This window comes from Thermobia domestica, chromosome 10 (assembly GCF_964235325.1).
Source record: "Thermobia domestica chromosome 10, izTheDome1.hap1.1, whole genome shotgun sequence".
Lineage (NCBI taxonomy): Eukaryota > Metazoa > Arthropoda > Insecta > Zygentoma > Lepismatidae > Thermobia > Thermobia domestica.
Window position 1 is genome coordinate 156,589,985 of NC_137463.1, and position 21,372 is coordinate 156,611,356.

The 21,372-nt window shown below is 36.9% G+C and overlaps 1 protein-coding gene across 1 annotated transcript; it reads right to left on the minus strand.

The window, feature by feature from the left end:
* Positions 1 to 15,699: 15,699 nt before the first annotated feature.
* On the minus strand, positions 15,700 to 16,281 carry LOC145661645 (protein GVQW3-like). The gene has a single exon (XM_081726968.1). The coding sequence runs from the start codon at positions 16,279 to 16,281 to the stop codon at positions 15,700 to 15,702; it is 582 nt and encodes a 193-aa protein (XP_081583094.1).
* Positions 16,282 to 21,372: the final 5,091 nt, after the last annotated feature.

Sequence of the window (21,372 nt, forward strand, 5' to 3'; positions counted from 1 at the left end):
CGGCATTAACGCAGTAAGCGATTTTTTTTTCGAAATTTACTTTTTTGCAGTTTTTGGCTCAGTATTTTAAGTCACATCAAATGGTCTAATCGCCATGTTTCTATCTTGAACCGTTGCCGAAATAGCTATGTCGCTTACACGCTTGTAATTAGACTTATTGGAGGCAAACATGTATGTAGCACTCAGTCGTTTGTATTTACTGTATAAATGTTTCCGATGAAACGAAGAAACTGACTTGTAGTCTAGATTGTTTCAAACAGCAAATTATTTTCGTGCTTGGAGCAAATAAATGTGGTACGAACATGATTATTACAATATTTCATGGAAAAAGTGTAGTAAGCGACAGCTTGAAATTGGTTCTGAGTTGCTTGAAGCAATTTTGATATAATGATATCAGTGATTTCCAGTATTTGTTGCAGTTCTATTTACCTGCTAAGAACAAATACTTTTCCTTACAGCATTTTTGCTATCTTAAAAATATACGTAAGAGGCTCTCAGCCTCACCTCTGAAGTAAACGGAAATATTGTTATAGCTACTTACTGCTGTTCTACTTGCAATAACAGTGTGTAACGTCGTATATTACATTTTAAGGTTTCATATTTCGGTGCAGAAGTTCTTCGGCGAAAACTTCCGAAACTGCACGAACGTCCACTTTACACGACTTCAGAGCGCCTATTACAAAAAATAGTGTGCTGCGAGCAAGGAAGGATGTAGGAGCTGAGAGGTTCTACGCGTGACGTTTACATTTTCCCAGTAGTCTGACAGTGATAATTGTATTTTAATCCATGCATAAGGAAAACAATGGTAAGATTTGAAGCAACTTTTAGGAAGTTTTCACAATGATTGTTTGTGTTCCCTTTACTGTATGATTTCAAATATCAGCAAATTTTTGTTTACTTATTTATAAACCTTAGCACAACAACGCTTCTGCGAGTTGAACTAAAATCCTAAACAACAAGCTATTCGCAGACAGTACATGCAACTCCATTCTTTGTGTGAATATAAGCCTAGTGGTGGTAATTGTTGTCGGGGAGAAAAAACTTATACTCAGGTTTGTAAGACCTATTGCTGTAGTTTATTGCTCAGTTCTGTTGATTCTTTGCTTTTGTTCTCTGTCAGTACTGATAGTGACCGGAATCAACTAATGGCGCAAGCTCCAGACTGATTTTAGTATCGATAATTGATAATAGTTTGATAGATAAAAATTAATATTATTAACTAAAATGTCTAAATGTTGCTAAAAGAGACAAATGTTGCAGAACTGACTTCCTACACAAAATAATTCTCGGAACGAACTTGCGGTGCTTTACGGCTTAAATAAGCCTTCCGAGTAGGACAAGTATGTTTTGTAAACGTTGATTTCTAGTTGTCAATCTTTAATCTACCTTGATCAAAAAAAAAAAAAAAAAAAAAAAAAAAGTCAAAAACTAAAATCGAGGAAAGGTTTCAAAAGTTAAATTCAGTTGTAGAGAGCTTTGTGTTTTTACAACTTAATTTATAATTCGTGCTATTATTGAAACAAGACGTGACATTTGAAAGAAATTTATGTTTTCCATTGTTAATTTTCGATTTGTTTATTTCGCACGTGCAGTTCTTTTTTTCTGTAGCTTAAGTGTAAATTGCGGGTCTAGGTGTTATAACCCTCACCTAAACTAAAGTCTAGAAAATCCCTAGAAAAATCAAAATTCATGAAAATAATTATGGTTTTCTTACATTAATTTATACAAGTTGCATCCACTTACAGAAATATTTTCATTAAAGCCAGAAGTAGACATTTAAACTGAGATTTTGTTTTTCCTATTAAGTAAGTTTACATTAAGAACTATTAGAAATTATTCATTCATTGTTTTACAGTTAACTTTAGGATTCAATTATACAAGAACCCCTTTGACGGGGCATTTCATAGGCCCGGCAGGACCGTATCCATCCTAGACTTGCCTGCTAGGATCGATACGCATATGATCTGCGGGGAACTGCTGTCAACATACATGGCTTAATATTCACCATAGTAGATGAAGATTTTTTAAAAGAATATCAGAAATTTAAACTTTGCCTTTAAAACTTGAGAATATCGTTGAAAAGCCGGACATTTTTCCGCTTAATGAACAATTATCAAAGTTTTGTGAACATGTTTTTCAGTGTTTAATAAACTTCCTGTGTACCACTGGATAAAATTCAAGGTAAAATATGAACAATCACTAAAAGTGTGTACTCAACAACCTATCACTTACTTGGAAAGGTGCAGAACAATATCCCGGTTTCATGCACTGAAAATCAGGACTTAAAATAATTATTTATTTTAGGATGTCTCTATATGTGCATGTAGTTTATGTTTGTCCGCTAATATCTCCAAAAATTCTGATTTCAGCGTGGTTTTTTGTATTAGGTAACACTGTTCAGCTTACGGAATGGTGAAAGAATCGTTAAAAAGTCAGTAAAAATGTTATATAAAATATTCCTATTGTTGTCAAGTTATTAGGAATGATTATTTTATACACTAAGACTAAACGATCACTACATTAGGGACACTTACTTAATAGCGTGTTCGTTCACCTTTCTCGGTAATCAAAGCATTCAAACGCTCATGTATAGATTCCTCAAGGTATACTGTGGTATTGTATCAAGGTATTGTAATGATCGTTCTGTGTATATAAAATCTAGCTGTTAAGAAAGGTTTCCTTTAATAACTAATTAGCAATGTGAATTAGTTGTAGCCTTTAGGAAACTAAGGATCAGGCCGGAGAAGAATGGAGGGCAAGGATGTGGAAAGCCAGTGGCTCTGGCCTTACAGAAGGTGCCGTCCCGGCGTTCGTCTGCTAAACTGAATATCACGGAGATCTTCAGTTTGGATGACTGGCTAGAACAAGGTTCGTGCTCACGTTCGACCTATCAAATGCTGTTTGGCAGGCAGGCAAGTTAACCCTACCCCACCGGCCAGATAACAAATTGTCAATGTTAATTATATAAAAATTAAACCGATTTCAAAAAGCGTGATAAAAATAGCAGGGTAATAATTTTCCTAAAGCTTCGACTTACACTACCACGTGCCTACTACTTATAGCTGAACTTTGAAGTCAATGGAAATCAAATCTACCTACTTTATTTAATGGATGTAAGATTTCTGCCAACTTCAAAAGTCAGCTTTATTTAGTAGGCAGGAGGCACTATTAGTCAAAGCTTTTAAAACTATTACTTTGCACTCCACTTACAAAAAATATTACTTTTATCGCATTTTTAGGTCGAGTTTAATTTTTTTCTGCTTTCAGTTTTTCCGTGGGAGGAAGATTTCAAATCTAACCAAACATCAAGTTGAAGAACAAATCATGAAGCGGAGGGTAGCAAACGAGATATATTCCAATATAGTTAACTGTTCGAAGAGTGAGATTATGAAAATTGGGGACTTACTCACAGAAGTGCAAGATGGCCCAAACCCGGATGAGAACAATGCTGAAGAAGGGAAGGAAACCCCAAACAAGCATCAGAAGAAAGCAGCAATTGAATATACCCTAAACCCGGATGAAAACAAGGCTGAACAAGGGAAGGAAAACCCAAACAAGCATCAGAAGAAAGTAGCAGTGGAAGATACCCTAAAGTCGGATGAGAAGAAGGCTGAAGAAGGGAAGAAAAACCCAGACAAGCATCAGGAGTCAGTAGAAGTGGAAGAGACTATAACACTAGGAGCATCATAATCTTGCTTATACTAGAAGCATCAAAGGGGTCATTTTGACCCCTACGTAAATATACACACATTAAACAGTATTACTCTTTACTTCTTGTATACTTTTGGTGTTATTGTTGGGTTTTTATTATTTATAAATTCAAATACCATTATTTTCTTTATTTTACATTTTTTTTGTTCTTAGCGAATAATTTAAATATTGTATGTTTTGTGTAAATATATATGAACATTATAAAACATGCCTACTCATCACATTTTGAACAAACAACGAACTTTTTGGTTATCTTTTTACAGGATCTACAGACAGTGGAAACATTGAACTTGTGTCTTGTTTTCATTGCACTCAGCAACTTGATATCTCTTCCGCTTGGTTGTTTGAAGCAATCCAGGTACACACTGTTTGGTACGATTACCGTCTTCATTTAGTGTCTTCACTTCCGACCCCAGTTCCTCTCCTAATGCCAAAAAAAATGATGACGAGTGTCTTTCTCCTCGTTACCAGCTTGTAGAGGACGAAAGCATTTGTAGCTGCCAAATCAAGGATGTTATAGAAAATGTGTACTGGCCATCTTCTATTCGAAGCTTTCACGGAGTATTTTCGTGGCATCTGGTGGATTACATCAACTCCAACTCCAGGCTTTTTTTTCTTATTGCTGATATCGATGTCAACATAAGAGTAAAGGCTATTCAAAAGAAGGACATTTTTGTTCCTCTTACAATGATAGGTCGTGAGCGTGATATCATCTACAGTCTTCAGTACAGTTGTACTGTATAGACCCTTTCTCTTGACTTTTTTACTGAATCTCGAACTTCTCTTTTGTTGTTACGGATAGTTCCTACCAAACTAATATTATTTTTCTTGAGATGACGAGCGAGACGTAGGGATGTGAAAAAGTTGTCACATGTGACATTCAATCCGTACTCTGCGAAAAGTCACACAAGCTTCTGTAGAACAAATTCACCAAGCTGTGTGTCTGCTGGTCGTTCGTCATCCCTTCCTGAATATGGGAAGCCATTTATTATGTATTTGTGTTCCACTTATACTAGCATCCAGAATTTTACGCGATATTTGTCTGGTTTGTTGCCCATGAACTGTATGAATTTGCACCGCGTCTTCATTGGAAATAGTTCATCAACCGTGCAATAAGGTTCTGGATTGTAGCACTTTTGAGAGTTTTCAAAGAAAGCTTTACAAACCGTGGAAATCATCAAAAGTTGTCAGATTGATACTTTTCCATCCTAGTACTTTTATATCGAATCTCAGAAACCGCATGATTTCTCTAAATCTTCTTATTGACATTGTTTTACTGAAAACTCGCGGACCCCATTTCTTTGACCAAAGGCTCTTTATGCTAATCTCTTTCATTCCTAAACCACTGCGAAGATATCACAACCCTATGAAGGCATCTAACTCTTGAAGTGAAACTGACCAAGTTGGATCCTTCAAAACTCTTTGAGCTTCGACTTCCGTAGACTTCTTTATATATCACATAACAGGTTCATCTATTATAAGTCTGAAAGAATTAGATAAAGTGGGATTGTGTGGGGTGGGTGTGGGGTTGTATGCACTAGTCTGTGTCGTCGACATGCCGTCAAACATATGGGGTTGGACCTGGAGTTTTACATAACACGTTATGATGTTTAGCCCTTACGCGAACACTTGCACAGGTTTGTTCGACCCAACCTATCTGATCTCTGGATAATTCAAAATTTTCAGCATCCGTCTAATTTCCGATGCTTCCACTGTCACTAAATGCTTCATAATTTGCAGAAGCACTTTCACCATCTGACAATTCATCAATGCTGATATAACCAATGTATTCATCGTCACTTCTATCATTATAGTTACTACCAGAGTCGTTTCCATCAATAGCCTGTAGTTCCTGTAGCATTTCTTCCGACGAAAGTTTTTTTCTCAGCACTCATCATGCACCAAACTAACAGTAACCACTTAGAACTCACATATAGTGAATTATATCAATCGCAAAAGTAATACTAATTAGTATGATAAAAATATGCATAAAAATGTTTGCAATTATCAAAAATACGCATTGTAGGCATGAGGGTCAAAATGACCCCTGTGAGGCTTCTAGGTAAAATGTAAAAAATGTGGTATATATAAATATTCTTAAGTGTCAAAATGTGATTAAGTTAGAATATTGGTAGAGTGAAAAAAAGTCGTGACATCTGGTGGCCACATTTTCATAACTTTAGAAATTATAACAAATTAATCATCCAGGTGGGTCAAAATGACCCCTCTGATGCTTCTAGTGTTAAACCACAATAAGGAAAAGAATGAAGAAGGGAAGGAAAACCCAAACAAGCATCAGAAGAAAGTAGCAGTAGAAGATATCCTAGACCCGGATGAGTAGCAGTGGAAGAGACCCTAAACCAGGATGAGGAGAAGACTGAAGAAGGGAAGAAAAACCCAAACAAACATTAGGAGTCAGTAGCAGTGGAAGAGACCGTAAACCAGGACGAGGAGAAAACTGAAGAAGGGAAGGAGAAACCAAAGAAACATCAGGAAGCAGTAGCAGTGGAAGGACCCTAAACGAAGATGAGGAGAAGACCGAAGAAAGGAGAGGAAACCCAAAGAAGCATCAGGAGACAGTAGGAGAGGAAGAGACGCTAAACCCGAATGAAGAGGGCACTTTAGAAAAGAATCGAGAAAGAGATGAACATTAATTCGCTGAGAAACGGAACTTGAGAAAAAGAACAAATTTCGGACTGAGCTATTTAGACTATTTCTCTGACGATGATATCATACTTAACCAGGCTTGTCCTTCCGAAAACTCAACAGATTCGTCGGACACAACACCAACCTCATCAGGTGAAGATATATTATTTGTTAAGAGAAAAAGGGTTTCAGGAAATTTAGCTGCAAAGTCGAATTCAGGTGATGGTTACAATGAGGAAAGCGGTGCTAGGAAACGGAGGAAGATTGTAAATAGAAAGACTACTTTTACACCAGAAAAGTGTAAATAAAAAGATTACTTTTACACCAGAAAAGAACATCTTAGGGAAAAGGGATTGAGAATTAAAAAGAAAACTCCTCAAAAAACAAAAAAAAAAAAAACGATTAAACCAAAGTGACCAAGCCTACAACAAAAACAATCAAGAAAGGTGGAGAACAAATAAATACAACCAAACAAATGCAAATCTTGCCCAAATAAATGTTCTGATATTCCGGAAGCGAGGCGCCACTCCTTATTTAGACACTTTTGGTCTTCAAAACCGAATGATCAAAGAAATTGGATTTTAGAAGCAACCAAACAAGTTTCAGTGAAAAGAAGAAGGATTCAGGGAGAGAACACACGGGCATAATCGTTTCTGTATTTTATTAACGAAGGTGAAGGCTATAGAAGAGTGGCTTCAATTCTTGCTCTCAACATTAGATGTCTCACAAAGGTTGTGAATTACACTGTTACACAATCCACTGAAGGCTGAGCAAAACCTGGTGGTCGAGGACACCACTCAGTTCGCCCCAATGCGGCATCCAAGCGAGATGTAAAGCTCGTTTTTGAATTCATTCAAAGACTTCCTGCAGTGCCTTCCCACTACTGTAGAAATAAAACAACACGACTATATCTTCCCGAGGATCTCAAAAACGTCGCTTATCTCTAAACTATTTACTCACTTAAAGTGAACGAAGAAGGAAATATTCCTGAGAGTGAGAGTTTTTCGGGATATATTTAGTTCAAAATTCAATCTTGGGTTTCATAGACCCAAAAAGGACAAGTGCCAGAAAAGTATCGTATTTACCAACAAGACAAACGTAACTCAAGAACAGAAGGCTGATTACACCCGACATATTGAAGATAAAGAAGCAACTAAGGGTCGTTTAAAAAAACAGCAGAGTTTGAGTGGTAGTCAGGAAGGAACACTTGTCGCGAATTTCGATTTGCAGAAAGTTTCGAGTGTATCTCATGGTGATGCCATGCTTTTATACTACACACGAAAGTATTCCGAATACAATCTCTCGATATATGAATCAAAAAGCAGAAATGCATATACTTATGTATGGGGTGAGAGCGAAGGTAAATGAGGTTCGAATGAAATCACTTCCATCCTTTCGAGGTATATAGATGTAGTGGTCTAACGAGGTACTGTTTCAACTCTAATCCTGTATTGCGATAACTGTGCCGGTCAAAACAAAAATTGAAATATTTTGGCCATGTTGAAATATGAACTTGAAAAATCCAAAAACTTGAAACAAATCCAGATCAATTATTTGGTACCGTGTCACATATATATGCCTGTGGACAGTGTACATAGTCAAATTGAGAAAACATCTCATAATCAAAAAATTGAAAGTCCTTCCGAGTGGATTACTGTGATGAGAATGGCGAGAACAAAACCACATCCATATAATGTTGAATTATTGAAGCATGATTCTTTTAGAAATTGATCAACTTTGGCAGTCCAAATCTTCAGTGCTAAGAAACATGAGTCTGGGGAACCTTTGTTGCTGTAAAAGATGAGTTTTGTTACTTTTTCAAAAAATAGTGAATTTGCCAAAGTTAAGTATTCAATGACTAAGGACGCAGTATATCTTATACTGAAACTTCGCCCACCAAGACAAAAGCAGCCAAGCAGACTTTATGCGGCAGCCATCCCTATCAGTAAGGCCGAGTACCAGGATCTTGTCAAATAGTGTAATCAGAATATTCTACCAAAGCATCTACACGGGTTCTACCAGCAGTTGCCACATACGAGAGAAGCACAAGATACCCTCTCTGAGATAGATGAAGAGAACACCGAAGAAGAAATTCAAGGTTGAAACATATTGTCGTATTTTTTTTTATTTTTTCTTGCGATAGTTAAAAATTAATAAATTTACAGTTTTGTGTAATTTCGACAATTTACACTTATTTAGTAAATGTATGATGCAAATTTTTATTGTATCAGTAAGCTTACAAATCAGTAATAGTTTGGAACATTTTAAGCTTTAAGAAATTAAAAAAATAACGTTAAAATCAATGAGAAAATTAAATAATGGTGTCAGTTATTATTAACTTAACCATCCAGAAGATTAGATTAATTTTTATATATAAAGGAGAGGTAAGCCAAAGCATTTTTCTTGGCTAATTGATTTTAAACAGCATTATTTGAAGAAGCGTTCAGTATATTATCGATGAGTATACAACAAACATTCTTCAGTTAACGAATCAGCAATTTATTAAAATTTATTTTTCCCCTAAATGTCGCTTAAAGCACTCTCACTATGACTTCGTGTGCCTTAATGCATTAATACATTTGAATGAATGTCGTTTAAGGCGTTGATTTGTAAGAAAAAATTAATTAAACGCCAAATAAGTGAATATATTGAAGCTATCATATACTGTACGTCACTGTTCTATTTGATGGAGCTTGTTTAATTATATTAGCTGTATTTTTCTTACAAAAATAGTCCAGAAAACAAACAAACGAAAAAAAGTTATACACGAAAAACCATCAAAATTTCAGTTTTTTGACTCTCCTGTAAAAGTTTCAAAATGTCACTTACTGCATTAATGCTGGAAAAGAACGAAATGTTCTATTTGTTAAAAAGACCTTTCAAACAGTAATAATTTCAAAGGGTGACCTGAGGGAGAATTTGAGACCCTGTCAACCTGAGAAATTTCACTCTTGGGGAAAATCTTCTGAGATCATCATTGCTTACAAATAGTATTTCGTTAGAAATCATAGGATAATAATGGAATATTGAACATACTTAATGTTTTGTTTTCAGCTATGGATTTTAGATGTGTAATGTTCTGTTCTAATCGAATTCGAAAGAAAAGTAGTTGCCAGAGTTATTCAAAGAAATATTCTTAGTCTTCTCATGAAAATAGGAATACACTTTGAAAGAAAAAGAGACTTCCTACAGAGTTTGAACACATAAACGTCTGATTAATAGACTATTGACCCAAACCGTTTTTTAAAATAATGTTCGAAAGTTTCGTATACCATCAAAGAGGCTTTTTTGACTGTTGTATAAAGTTGTTTTCTGCTATACACTCGCTTTTGTTTATTTCGGTATGACCATGAGTTTGCTGTGAATATTTGGGCGTTACAAGTCTTGCAATGTATAAAACCATTTTCCGAATAAATCACATTCGATTTTACGTACTAATAACTTATATAAAATACATTGAATATTTGAAATGATTGTAGTTGGAATGGTCGTATATGTTTTCATAGTTATGAGCCTGGATACTCAAACCCGCTTAGCCTGGGGATTTATTTCTACTTATGTGAAATATGGTTTTGGATAAATCCTTCAACCCAGAGGTCCGGGTGCCTTCAAAATGTTAAATAAATACGTAGTTTGAGGTACTTCCTGTAAAACATATCCTATCGAAAAGAGTGAACCTGTCACAAAGTAAGTCAAGTACCTTAAAGGATAGGCTATAAAGGTAAGATTACGTTATTTGGCAAATATAGTTTTCTACCACTATATCTGCGGTTTGCCAAGTGTTTATGACTTCACAAAACAACAAAAATACTTGACCGACTTATTTGATTTCAGTATTTTTCGTGGCGATCACTTGGCTAGCGTTTCGACAGATCCAGTGATTTTGATGGGATATCACTCCTTTCTTGAAAGGTTGCATTGGCAATTCTTTGATTTTCATGTTTATTTAAAACCATTTTCCAAACCGAAAGGCAAAGAAAGTTTACATCGTTTGTAGAGAAGCAAGACGATCTAACTTGTATATCGTTTTTGAACGCGTAGTACTTCAGTTGAAAATTAGGTCAGTGGTAGAGTGGCCGATTGTAGTTTCATGGGTCCATGGTTCGATTCCCGGTCACGTTCTTTACGCTTTTCTGTACGAGTATAATAAACACGCTGCATTTGATTCAAAATAAAGAAGTTTTGTATTTTGGTTTGAAAAAATCTGTAATGTTGATAATTTAGTGAATTCTCTCCGAGTCCTCAATTACATATTCCTTTTTTTGCCAATCAATTTGACTATTAACAAGCAACTGTTTTGAACGAACTGAAATTTCTCTTCATTTAGGCAAGCCAGTATAAGTAATGCTGGCTGATGAGTATTAGGGTTTTGTTTTTCTAATCTGGCGGCCCAGGTTCGATTCTCGCCCCTTATACTTTTTAAAACGTTTCATTTACAAGGCTGATCTCCAGTTGGATGCTGTTGAATGAAACATAATCTCCAGTAGAGAAATTCAGTGATCTTGAAAATAAAGCAATGAAAATGAATGGAGAAAACGAGTTGCATCCGTTAATTTCGTGCATTTTTAAGTTGTTGTTTATTGACACTATATTCTCCCCTTTTCTCTTTGTGTCTTAATGTGTAAAATTTCACAAATATTACACAAATCATGAACACTCAATTATATTTGCAAGCTAACGGCAAATAGGAATACTTTAATACGGATAAGTTCTCCAACTCGTTTGAGTATTATCGAATTTTGCATTTTTATATTTACAAATAAATTACCAGTAGTTAGCATTTTCAAAAATTATTTAACGAATAACGAATCTACAATTTCTTCTTTCGAAGTAGTATTATGTATGAATCAGTAGCGCTGGAACCTAGGAGCTCACGCCTTGTTAGACCCTCAAAATTTTCATTGGGAGTTAGGTTCCTCCCCCCCCCAAATGATCCATCCATACTTTTAATTGGTTTGCAGGTAGGACTAGTGCGAAGCTCGGCGCAAAGATTTGAGTTAGTTAAAAAAAAACTACCATATACACCGCATAATCTATCCGTATATTATTTGATACGCGCAACCCCCATTTCAGTTAATTATAAGATTAAATAAGTCCCCTCGACTGTTATCTTGTCTTCGGCGTGTCTGGTATCCGTATATTTTTTCAAGTGGCCGTGTATAATTTTATGTGTGTATCGTACAAACAATATACCTAAGTACTGTGGGTTCAAGTACCCAAAGACTCCCTTTTGTCATTTCGTCAGCCTCGTTTCTTCCGCTTTTGCACAAAAACCCTCTTTACGATTTGTTCTTTTAACAGATGGGGGCAACTTCATGCTGCTGTTCTAGCTACTCTACCAGACGTAATTAATCTTGGAGCGGGCGTTAGTTGGGTTGCCTAACTAATGGATTTTCTACCACAGGAATTTCTGTGGCCCACTGTACATGAGGAACAAGTTTGACTGGAGCAAGATATTCCAGCAATTGATTGGGGATCGGAAGAGACAATGAAGAGACAATTGATTGGGGATCGGAAGAGACAATGAAGAACGCTACCTAATTACTTGTTTGGACATACAAACACCAACCTCTTTTTTGAAGCTAGTGTATTGAAAATGTAAAGCTCGCATGTACTTAGTTCAACTGTTCATGTTCTAGATTGTAGTTTTACTCAAACATGTGCATTAATTGTAGGAAAACAATGGAATAAAAAAACAACAGAATGGAAGTGACATGTTGGCGTTGGACTACCTCGAATTATACGTTACTTTTGTGAATATTTCAGTTTCTTCTTTCGTTTTCTTTTTAGTTTTTCAGTGTAATAGGTAACCATTTTTGTTCTGAAAGAAGTAGAGTTTATTATATGAAGCCTAAATTACTAAAATATAAACTCTCCTTAAAACTTGTTGCTTCAGCGACTTTTTTCATCTGTAGTAGCAGGGGGTCTGATCCAACCGAATCGTTTGTTTCCCAACAGTGCACCGTGCCAGGGATGGGTTAATTTTTGTGTCTTTTATATGCTGTAAATTATTTCTATCGTTTATAGAAAACTGAATTTTGTTTAAATAACGTTTTCCCTACAGACTATTTTGCTAAATAATTTATGTTCCTTATAATGTCCCATATTTTGTATATATAAATTGTAATTATGGCATCTTGACATATTTTCTTTAATTTTTTACTTATTTAAATATTATATGTATAAACATATAAGGAAATCAGAAAAATACGCTTGAAAGAAGTACAAGTACGAGTTTGTCAATTTTTTTCCCTACATACTGGACTATTCAATAAGAGCGCGAAAATAGGAAAGGTTAACTATTAATGAGGTGCAGAACAACCAACGTATGTGAGCTAAACCAAGCTTTTCAAAAAAAGTTCAACTTTCGCCTAATAAGAAAATTAACTCTGTGTCATTGCTTTGAGTGACGTCTGCATAGCTAGGAGGTATTAGGCGAATCTTGAATAGGCGAAACTTGAAGCCCGACGAAAAATAGAGAAAAGCTTTATTCTTGAAATTCGTAATTTTGTATTTCGTTTTCTTTTGTCTGTTCAAGCCATCAGCGCAGCAAGGGGAGCAGAGGGATTGAAGTACTTTCCCAGAAACATGAAACGCTAATTGTAATATTTTGGAATAACTGAACTGAGAAAAAGAAAAAGATTGCTTTCTTATTGCTTTCCCGATATACAATATAATGTGGATGAACTTAAAACTGCTCATCTAACGTCTTCTAACTGCTTAAAAATTACAAAGAATTGTTGATAATAATAATAATAATAATAATAATAATAATAATAATATAACGAAAAGTAGTTAGAAGGCTGTATGCTCCTTGACACTCCATTGGGAATCAAACCTGGAGCTTTCTACATCAAACACACGTATATAATATCCACATATTCACAAAAGGTTTACGTAACAAGTAAAGAATGGGTAGATATAAAAATTATTTGGACATGTCTTCAAGGTTTGGCGCAATTCAATTATGTATGTAGTTATATAATTTTCACGAGTATCTTATTCATAGGTTAGTTTACCGCAGTATATAACCATTGCAATTGTAAAGTTAATGATTTACACAGTTTATTAAGATAGTAATTGTTTTACAGTAAAATAAATTTAGGGGATTAAAGCTGATAACTACTTAGACAAAATTATCAAATTGTCAAAAATTGAGATTCACAAAATTTCAACTGAAACCGAAATCCGGATTTCCGAAAATGAAATGTCAAAAACCGAAATTAGAATTTCGAATAATGAAATGTCAAGAACCGAAAACGTATTTCGGATAATGAAATGTCGAAAGCCGAATTCCGGATTTCGTATAATGAAATACTAAAATCTTGATATCTGGATATTGGACAGCATTAGACAATATGTTATGAAAAAAGAATTCCAAATTGAATTACATGGAGACGAAGAAGACATCGTTTGTTTGGGTTTTAGTAACTGGTATGTTAATCAATCTCATAAATTAGTGGGCACAAGTTTCATCTCCATTATAAATAACATTCAAGGAACTAAAAAAAAGTAGCTACTAATTAGTAAAAGTATTTGTCAGAAATATAATATTAATGAAGTTGTCTCCGACAGAAGAAGCAGGGAAAACACTTTGAATAAGTTTAATAGCCCATATTTCGGAAACTATGATAGCCCAAACACTAAAAGTTGCTGACCCAATCAGCCCAAACGAAGTATTATCGAGTCCAATAAAAATTTCATCTGGCCCAAACACTTGGGGGCTAATGTGAAGTTGGCCCCTCAAATTTTGTGAAGCTGTAACTTTGTTTCCAGAGTAGCCCAAACACTAAAAGTTGCTAGCCCTAGCAGTCCAAATGAAGTACTTTCTGGTCCAATAAAAATTTCGTTTAGCGCAAACATTTGAGGGGCTAACTTCACGCAGGCTGATTCGGACCATCTTTGAAATCAGAGTATATCTGCGAATTGTATTGACAACATGTCCGGGAATTATATCCTGTAGTAAACTCCTTGCACACCTATTACACATTGATGAAATACGAACTTTCGGATGGTGTATGCATGATTTCCTTTACGCTGATATAGATATTCCCTCAACGTTTTCTCGAATTCGAAATAGCGCGTGTTAAAATTTCGCTTTCCAACAATTTTGGACAGCTTTAGCTCTCAAACTATGCACTTTTCCCCACAGGTCCATATTAAATTTTTCTCTGATTTTGATGTGAGGAATCACATCTTACAGTTTTTCGGTATAATTCACTAATTCCTTGTATTACAGGAAGTGACTTATTTCTAGAAGTTCTGTTAACATGGATGGTTCTTATTCACGACAAATGAAACGACGTTCCGGCAAGTAAAAAAAAAAAAAAAAAAAAAAAAAAAAAAAAATTGTTGATGAAACTTCGATATGTTGATCAGATTTAAGATGGCGAAGAATTTTTAGTGTAGACAAATCCCTTGTGCCAGCACTAAAAGATTTCTGGACAGTGCAGATGACAAGTCTAAGGGTATGGTTATAATGAAATTTACCTATTTTATTTTTTGCTTTTAAATTTTACTATCTACAATCATCCATCCATGAGGGCGTTTATACCGAGCTCATCGGTGAATTTCCTTCACTCGGAGGCAATCAGGATTGGCAGAAAAATTACGTATTTTAACATTTAGATAGAAAAAGATAATGAGAAACAAATTGCTTCTAAAATGAAATCCTAAGAACTTAGCACCCACTGCAGAAAAAATCTTAAACACACTGCTATCTTTGTGTACTAAGAGATCTAGATTTTCTGTGTGTCCATTGTCCTGCAATATCTTTATGTGCAGATTGAGAATAGGTCTTCAATTTATACGAGGTCTGTCAGGAAAGTAATGAGGCTGTGTTTGTAAAAAAATGTTTATTTACAATGCATTACAAAACTACATGGTCACCTTCGAAGTAGTTTCTCTGGGAAGCTACACACCGAAGCAGAAGTTGCTCCCACTCGCAGAAGCATTGCTGGAAGTCCTCAAGTGACACCCTTCGAAGTTCCTGTGTCACGACCCTTTCAATGTTTTCTACAGACCCAAAATGATGGCCACGAACAGCATTCTTGATTTTGGGGAATAGGAAGAAGTCACAGGGACTGACATCTGGGGGAGAGTTTTTTTTTTTTTTTTGTAAAACAGGAATGCCCTTATTCGCAAGATACTCATTAAAAGAGAGAGCAGTGTGGCACGGCGCATCGTCGTGATGAAGGATCCATGATTAGGACATGTCAGAACGAACACGAATGACCGGATTCCTCACTCTTTTAAGGACCTAGATGTAAAATTGTTGATTCAATGTTTGTCCTTGAGGAACAAATTCCTTATAGAACACGCCTTGATGATCAAACAAGCAAATCAACATGACCTTGATTTTTGATTTGCTTTTCCTGGCCTTCTTCGGCCGTGGTGAACTGCTTGTGTCCACTCAGTACTTTGTCTTTTGATTTCAGGGTCATACTCGAAAACCCATGTCTCATCACCTGTCACAACATGTTTGAAAATGTCTGCTTCAGTTTCGATGCAGTTGATGAGGTCACGACACACAGTCATGCGATGCTCCTTTGGTTCAATTGTCAAGTTTTTTGACACCATTTTCGCACAAATTTTTCTCATTACCAGATCTTGAGTAAGAATTTCATACACTGCTTCGGAATTAATGTTCAATTCATCAGCAATCACCCTAACCGTTAAGCGCCGATCTGTTCTTGCCAGGTCCCTCACTCTGGTAACATTTTCATCGTTTCGTGTCGTGCTTGGTCTTCCTGAAGGCGCCTCTCTACTGTCCATAAATACCTTATGCCACAGAAACACTTGTGTACAGGACATTGTGTGGTCCCCATACGCCTGTTTGAATTTTCTAAATGTTTCTGCTGCATTATCCTTGAGTTTCACACAAAATTTGATGGCGTAGCGTTGTTCCAGTTCTGTACTCGTCATCTCTCCAATGAGCAACACTAACACACCCTCACAAAATATGTTATATACTCACTTGTGTTCACCGTAGGTACTTCAAATTTTCACTGTTTGTAGTCAAAGGATGTCTGTATCAGCTCCACTGGTTTCATTGTCCTACTATTTGTAGTTCCTGAAATAGAGAAACTCTTATTACTTTCCTGACAGACCTTGTATATATATATATATATATATATATATATATATATATATATATATATATATATATATATATATATATATATATATATAAGGGTGTTTCAAAAAGAAATGGGAAAAATTCAGGGGCAGATTCCTTACGGGTAGACAAGTATAAACGTTCATATGAACATATGCCCGGAAATGCATCGTTACAGAGCTATAGCCACTGACACCACCTGACGGTGTGAAATAGTCACCTTCTGTCCAGAACTGTTTCCCGACCTATTACCAGAGTGTCGTGTGTGAAAGAATATGCAACACTGGTTCGAACGAAATTAATTAAGCCGATTGCGCATTGAATGGTACAAGATTCAGAAAAAAAACACTCGCAAATAATGCATAATAATTATTACTTTTAATGTCCGTATTGGAAAGTGCAACACTAATACAAATGGCAGTGAGAAAAGCAAAACGACACAGGTATAGTCATAAAGTCCAAAGAACCATCATCAAACAATAGTTACAACCACAAACAGTAAATTGTGTGCATCAGCAGTGCCACAAAATCGATACTGTAGTACCTTACAGCAAGTGCTGAAAATGTCCTCCTTTTGCCGAATGCAAGCTGCAGCCCATCACCGCATGGATGAACGAACGCGTGCCCAAGTACTAGGGGTGTTCCGTAGTCGCTGGCAAGCTGCTTCGATACGAATACGAAGCGTCTCCTCAGTATCCACAGCAGATGCGTAGACCAACGACTTTAAATGTCCCCACAGGTAATAGTCCAATGGATTTAGATCTGGTGAGCGTGGAAGCCAAGCAACAGGTCCTCCACGCCCTATCCATCTGCCAGGAAATACGGCATTTAGATACTGCCGGGCTATAACACTGAAATGCGCGGGCGCACCGTCATGCATAAAATGTAACATTGGACGCAGAGCCAGGGGTACAGTATGCAATACATCTGGAATGTGGGTTTCCAAGAAGTCTCGATAGTTGTTTCCGGTCAGTCTCGGTGGGAGTATGTATGGACCTAGGAAAGTGTCGCCGACAATACCACACCACATATTTAGAGCAAACTGTTGTTGATGTCTTCTTTGACTGATCGCATGAGGATTATCTGGCGACCAGACATGTGCATTATGGAAATTGAAGATGCCGTCACGTGTGAACTGCGCCTTATCTGTAAACACTATTGCAGATGCGAAGTTTGGATTGACGGCACACTGCTCGCGGTACCATTGGCAAAAGCGCACTCTCGGCTGATGATCGGCTGGTGACAAAGCCTGCACTCGCTGAATGTGATACGGATACCGGTTCGCTCGCCGACAAACACGCTATATCTGTGCGTGAGGTACATGCAGTCTCATACCTACTCGTCGTGTGCTGTCCTCCGGATTGTGTCGAAAAGCATCCACTATCTGCTCTTCTACCTCGGGCGTCATAGCTCTTGGTCTGCCACTGTTTCCAGCAGCATGGGGCGCAAAACTTCCATACTCACGCAGGCGGCGATGGAGGGATTCAAATGTTTTTCTGTCTGGAATGTGACGTCCGGGGTATCTCTCCTGGTACAGACGCCGTGCTTCTAGTGCATTTCCATCCGTCAATCCATATGTGAAATGCATATCTGCTACTTTTGCATTCGTGTACATGTTTCACTTCTGTCCTAAACACCACTGTCTATTGATACGTACATACACTTGCTTCACAAACACGTTTTCCCGTCTTCCAAAGCACAAGTTGTAGTCACTTTTCCCGTTTCTGTTCCACACCACTAAGTGCAGTCAATTCTCACCACGTCGTCTGTTCCACAGCACAGTTTGCTTACTTTGAATGTACACTTCTGTTTCACAGCACTACTGTCACTTCAGCTCACATTGTTTTTTTTGTTTTTTTTAAGAGGGAGAGACAGGTTTGTTTAAAATCTTTATTGCCATTCAACGTGTGGGAATAAGAAGAACTGCCACTAGAGGGTTTCGCCCTCTCTCTTGGCCTGGGAGGTGGGAGCATCAATTATTTTTGATTGCATTTTAGTTGGGTAGTGAGCTGTCAAAGGAAAATGTTTGTAAGTAACAATATACAAAAAGCAAATGATGCAAACATATATACGTACATTAATATAATCGAATATATTTGAAAAAATAATAATAAAAAATAATAATATAACATTATAAGCAGTAATAATATCTAAACTAATACATAAATGGTAGAAGAGAATATGTGCATAAAATAAATAAGAGGTGCAGAGAAAGCAACAAAGTAAATGAATAGTCAAAATATGTGTATACAAAAGTGCTAATGAATATAAGCTCACATTGATTTTTTTTTACCATGCAAAACCCGTAGAAGGGAATACCTTCTCTTGGGAGTGAAGTTAATTATATAGGGAAACTAAGGATAAAGTGGAAGGACAAAGAGGTTTTATTTCATTTATTTGATATCTTTATTTATCCACTATATGGGATCTTTATTCATCAATTCATTAATAATCGTCAGTCAACGTATGTTCATTATTTGTCATTGTGTATGTATGATGGGATGAAAGATGCAGTGCAAGTCAGACGCCACAACACAGTGATATTGGTTAGTTAGACAGATGAAGGGTTATCTTCTCGTGCCGGGGCGACTCGACACATAATGAGAGACAATATGAAGCCCTTGTTAGTGCGAATTAAGGTGCAAATCTGGTGGTTGGGTGGATAGATGTTGGGTGATAAATCTGGTGGTTGATATGCTAGTAGAAAGTCGTCTATGTGTTCGTCAGGATGTGTAAGAACATACATTGTAATTAAGTGCTGAAGTGGCGTAGGTTGTAGATGAGGTGGAACGTCTTGTTCAGCATCGAAACGTATACTACTGCGAAGGATGGGATGGCCTTGCCTCCAACGAGTAGTGATGTACCTGGTACGCAATTTTTCTAAATGAAGAAGGAGATGTGGAAATGGAATACGATCATAGAGTAGCCGGGTAGGACTAGGCAGTTTGATGCGATATGCCAGTCGTACTGCATGTCTTTCAATTATCTGGAGGCGGGTGTAGAATTTGTTATTGTCATTAAGCCATGCGATGTGTCCATGGAGTATAGATGGTCGTAAGAAGACTTTGTAAGTATTTAACACCGTATCTTGATGAAGGCCCCATGAAGTGCCGACTAATCTCTTTAGAAGATTTAGTTTATTTTGCGCCAGATTTATGAGATGCTGAAGGTGTCCACGCCATGAAAGATGGTCATCAAAGATAACACCTAAATATCTCGCTGTACGTGTGACAGAAATGCGAGTGCCAGCTATAGTTAGATGTAAAAGAGACCTATTTCGTCGAACTCGACTGGTATGTCCAGATGGTATGATGACAAGTGCCTGTGTTTTAGTGGAGTTGATTCGGAGTCGCCAAGTGTTGCACCAATCACAGAACTTATTTATTGCCTCTTGAAGTATAGCATTGATATGCTGAATAGATTTCCCACAGGCAAGGTAAGCAGTATCATCTGCAAAGGTAAAGGTGTGGAGAGGGTCAGGAGGAACAGGCAAATCTCGAACATATAGTATATATAAGAGTGGCGATAACGCTGACCCTTGGGGTACACCACTAAGTGGGAAAATAGGAAAAGATAAAGATGAATTAATGCAGACATATGCTATGCGATCGGTGAGGTAGTGATAAATTAATCTGATATATGCGAATGGTAGTCGTAGAAGATAAAGTTTGTAAAGTAATCCATCGTGCCAAACTGAATCGAAAGACTTTTCCAAATCAAATAATAATAAACAGAAAGGTTGGATGCTATTGAAGTGGTTGGTAAGAATAGTGGTAAGTTTGAGTAGATTATCATTGAGACTGTAGTTAGGACGAAAACCAGTTTGGTGTAGAGGAATTTGATTGTGAAAGAAGTGAGTATGTAGACGCCGAACTAAGATACGTTCGAGTATCTTTCCCAGTGTAGACGTAAGTTGTATTGGACGGTAAGGCTCTACCTTGGTGTTATCTTTATGTGGTTTCAGAAACATTAAGACTTTTGAAGTTTTCCAAGAAGCCGGATAATCACCTGTTCGAAGTATATGATTATAAATAGCAGAGAGTAAGAGCAAAACCAGCAGTGGAGCCTCTTTAATATGGCGGTAAGTTACACCATCTAACCCAGGAGCTGTATTCTTCTTGTTGGCTAAGACTGCGGTGATCTCCAAAGGTGTAATTGGAGTAGTAAGAGGATGATCCAAATCTAAGTCGTGACTAGAACTAATACGAAGATGTGGTTGATGAGGATCTGTTACGTTGCTTATTCTAGTGCGTAAACGTTCATGAGTGTAGGTGATGAGTGGTGGCGTAAAAATGCTTTGAAGTGATTTAGCAAACACATTAGCCTTCTCTGTATCAGTATGTACTGAAGTCTGGTTGACGATGAGAGGATAAGAGAGAGAAGAGCGTGTCTCACAGAGCCTGTGAAAGGCATTCCAGAATTTGGTTGGATTATGTTCTTGATCAAGATGGTTAACTGTTTGGATCCACTTATGTCTTTTATAGGCAATGATATAATTATGAACTTGCCGTAAATATTGGCGCTGTAGTTGTAAAAGCCCTGGGTCACGTGTGCGAAGATATTCATGGTATGCCTGGCGTGCAAGAGCAACTACAGTGCGGTATTATGGAGGAAGTGCGAATCGAGTATAATTAGACTTAATCGTGGGAATATGTTGATGGTAAGCTCACATTGTACCCAGCTCCAATTACAGTAACTTTTCTGTCTTAAATACCTTTGAGATGTTAATGTTGCAATGGCCTCCTAGACCTGAGAGTGCGTCCAAAGCTTCATGCACCTTTCGGCAAATGCTATGTTTTAACTTGTAACTAATCTAATTAGAAATGCTGTCCATCAGCAATGATTCTTGTAGTCAGATATGGTACTCCTCCACACCTACTCGCGAGATATCTTGCGTT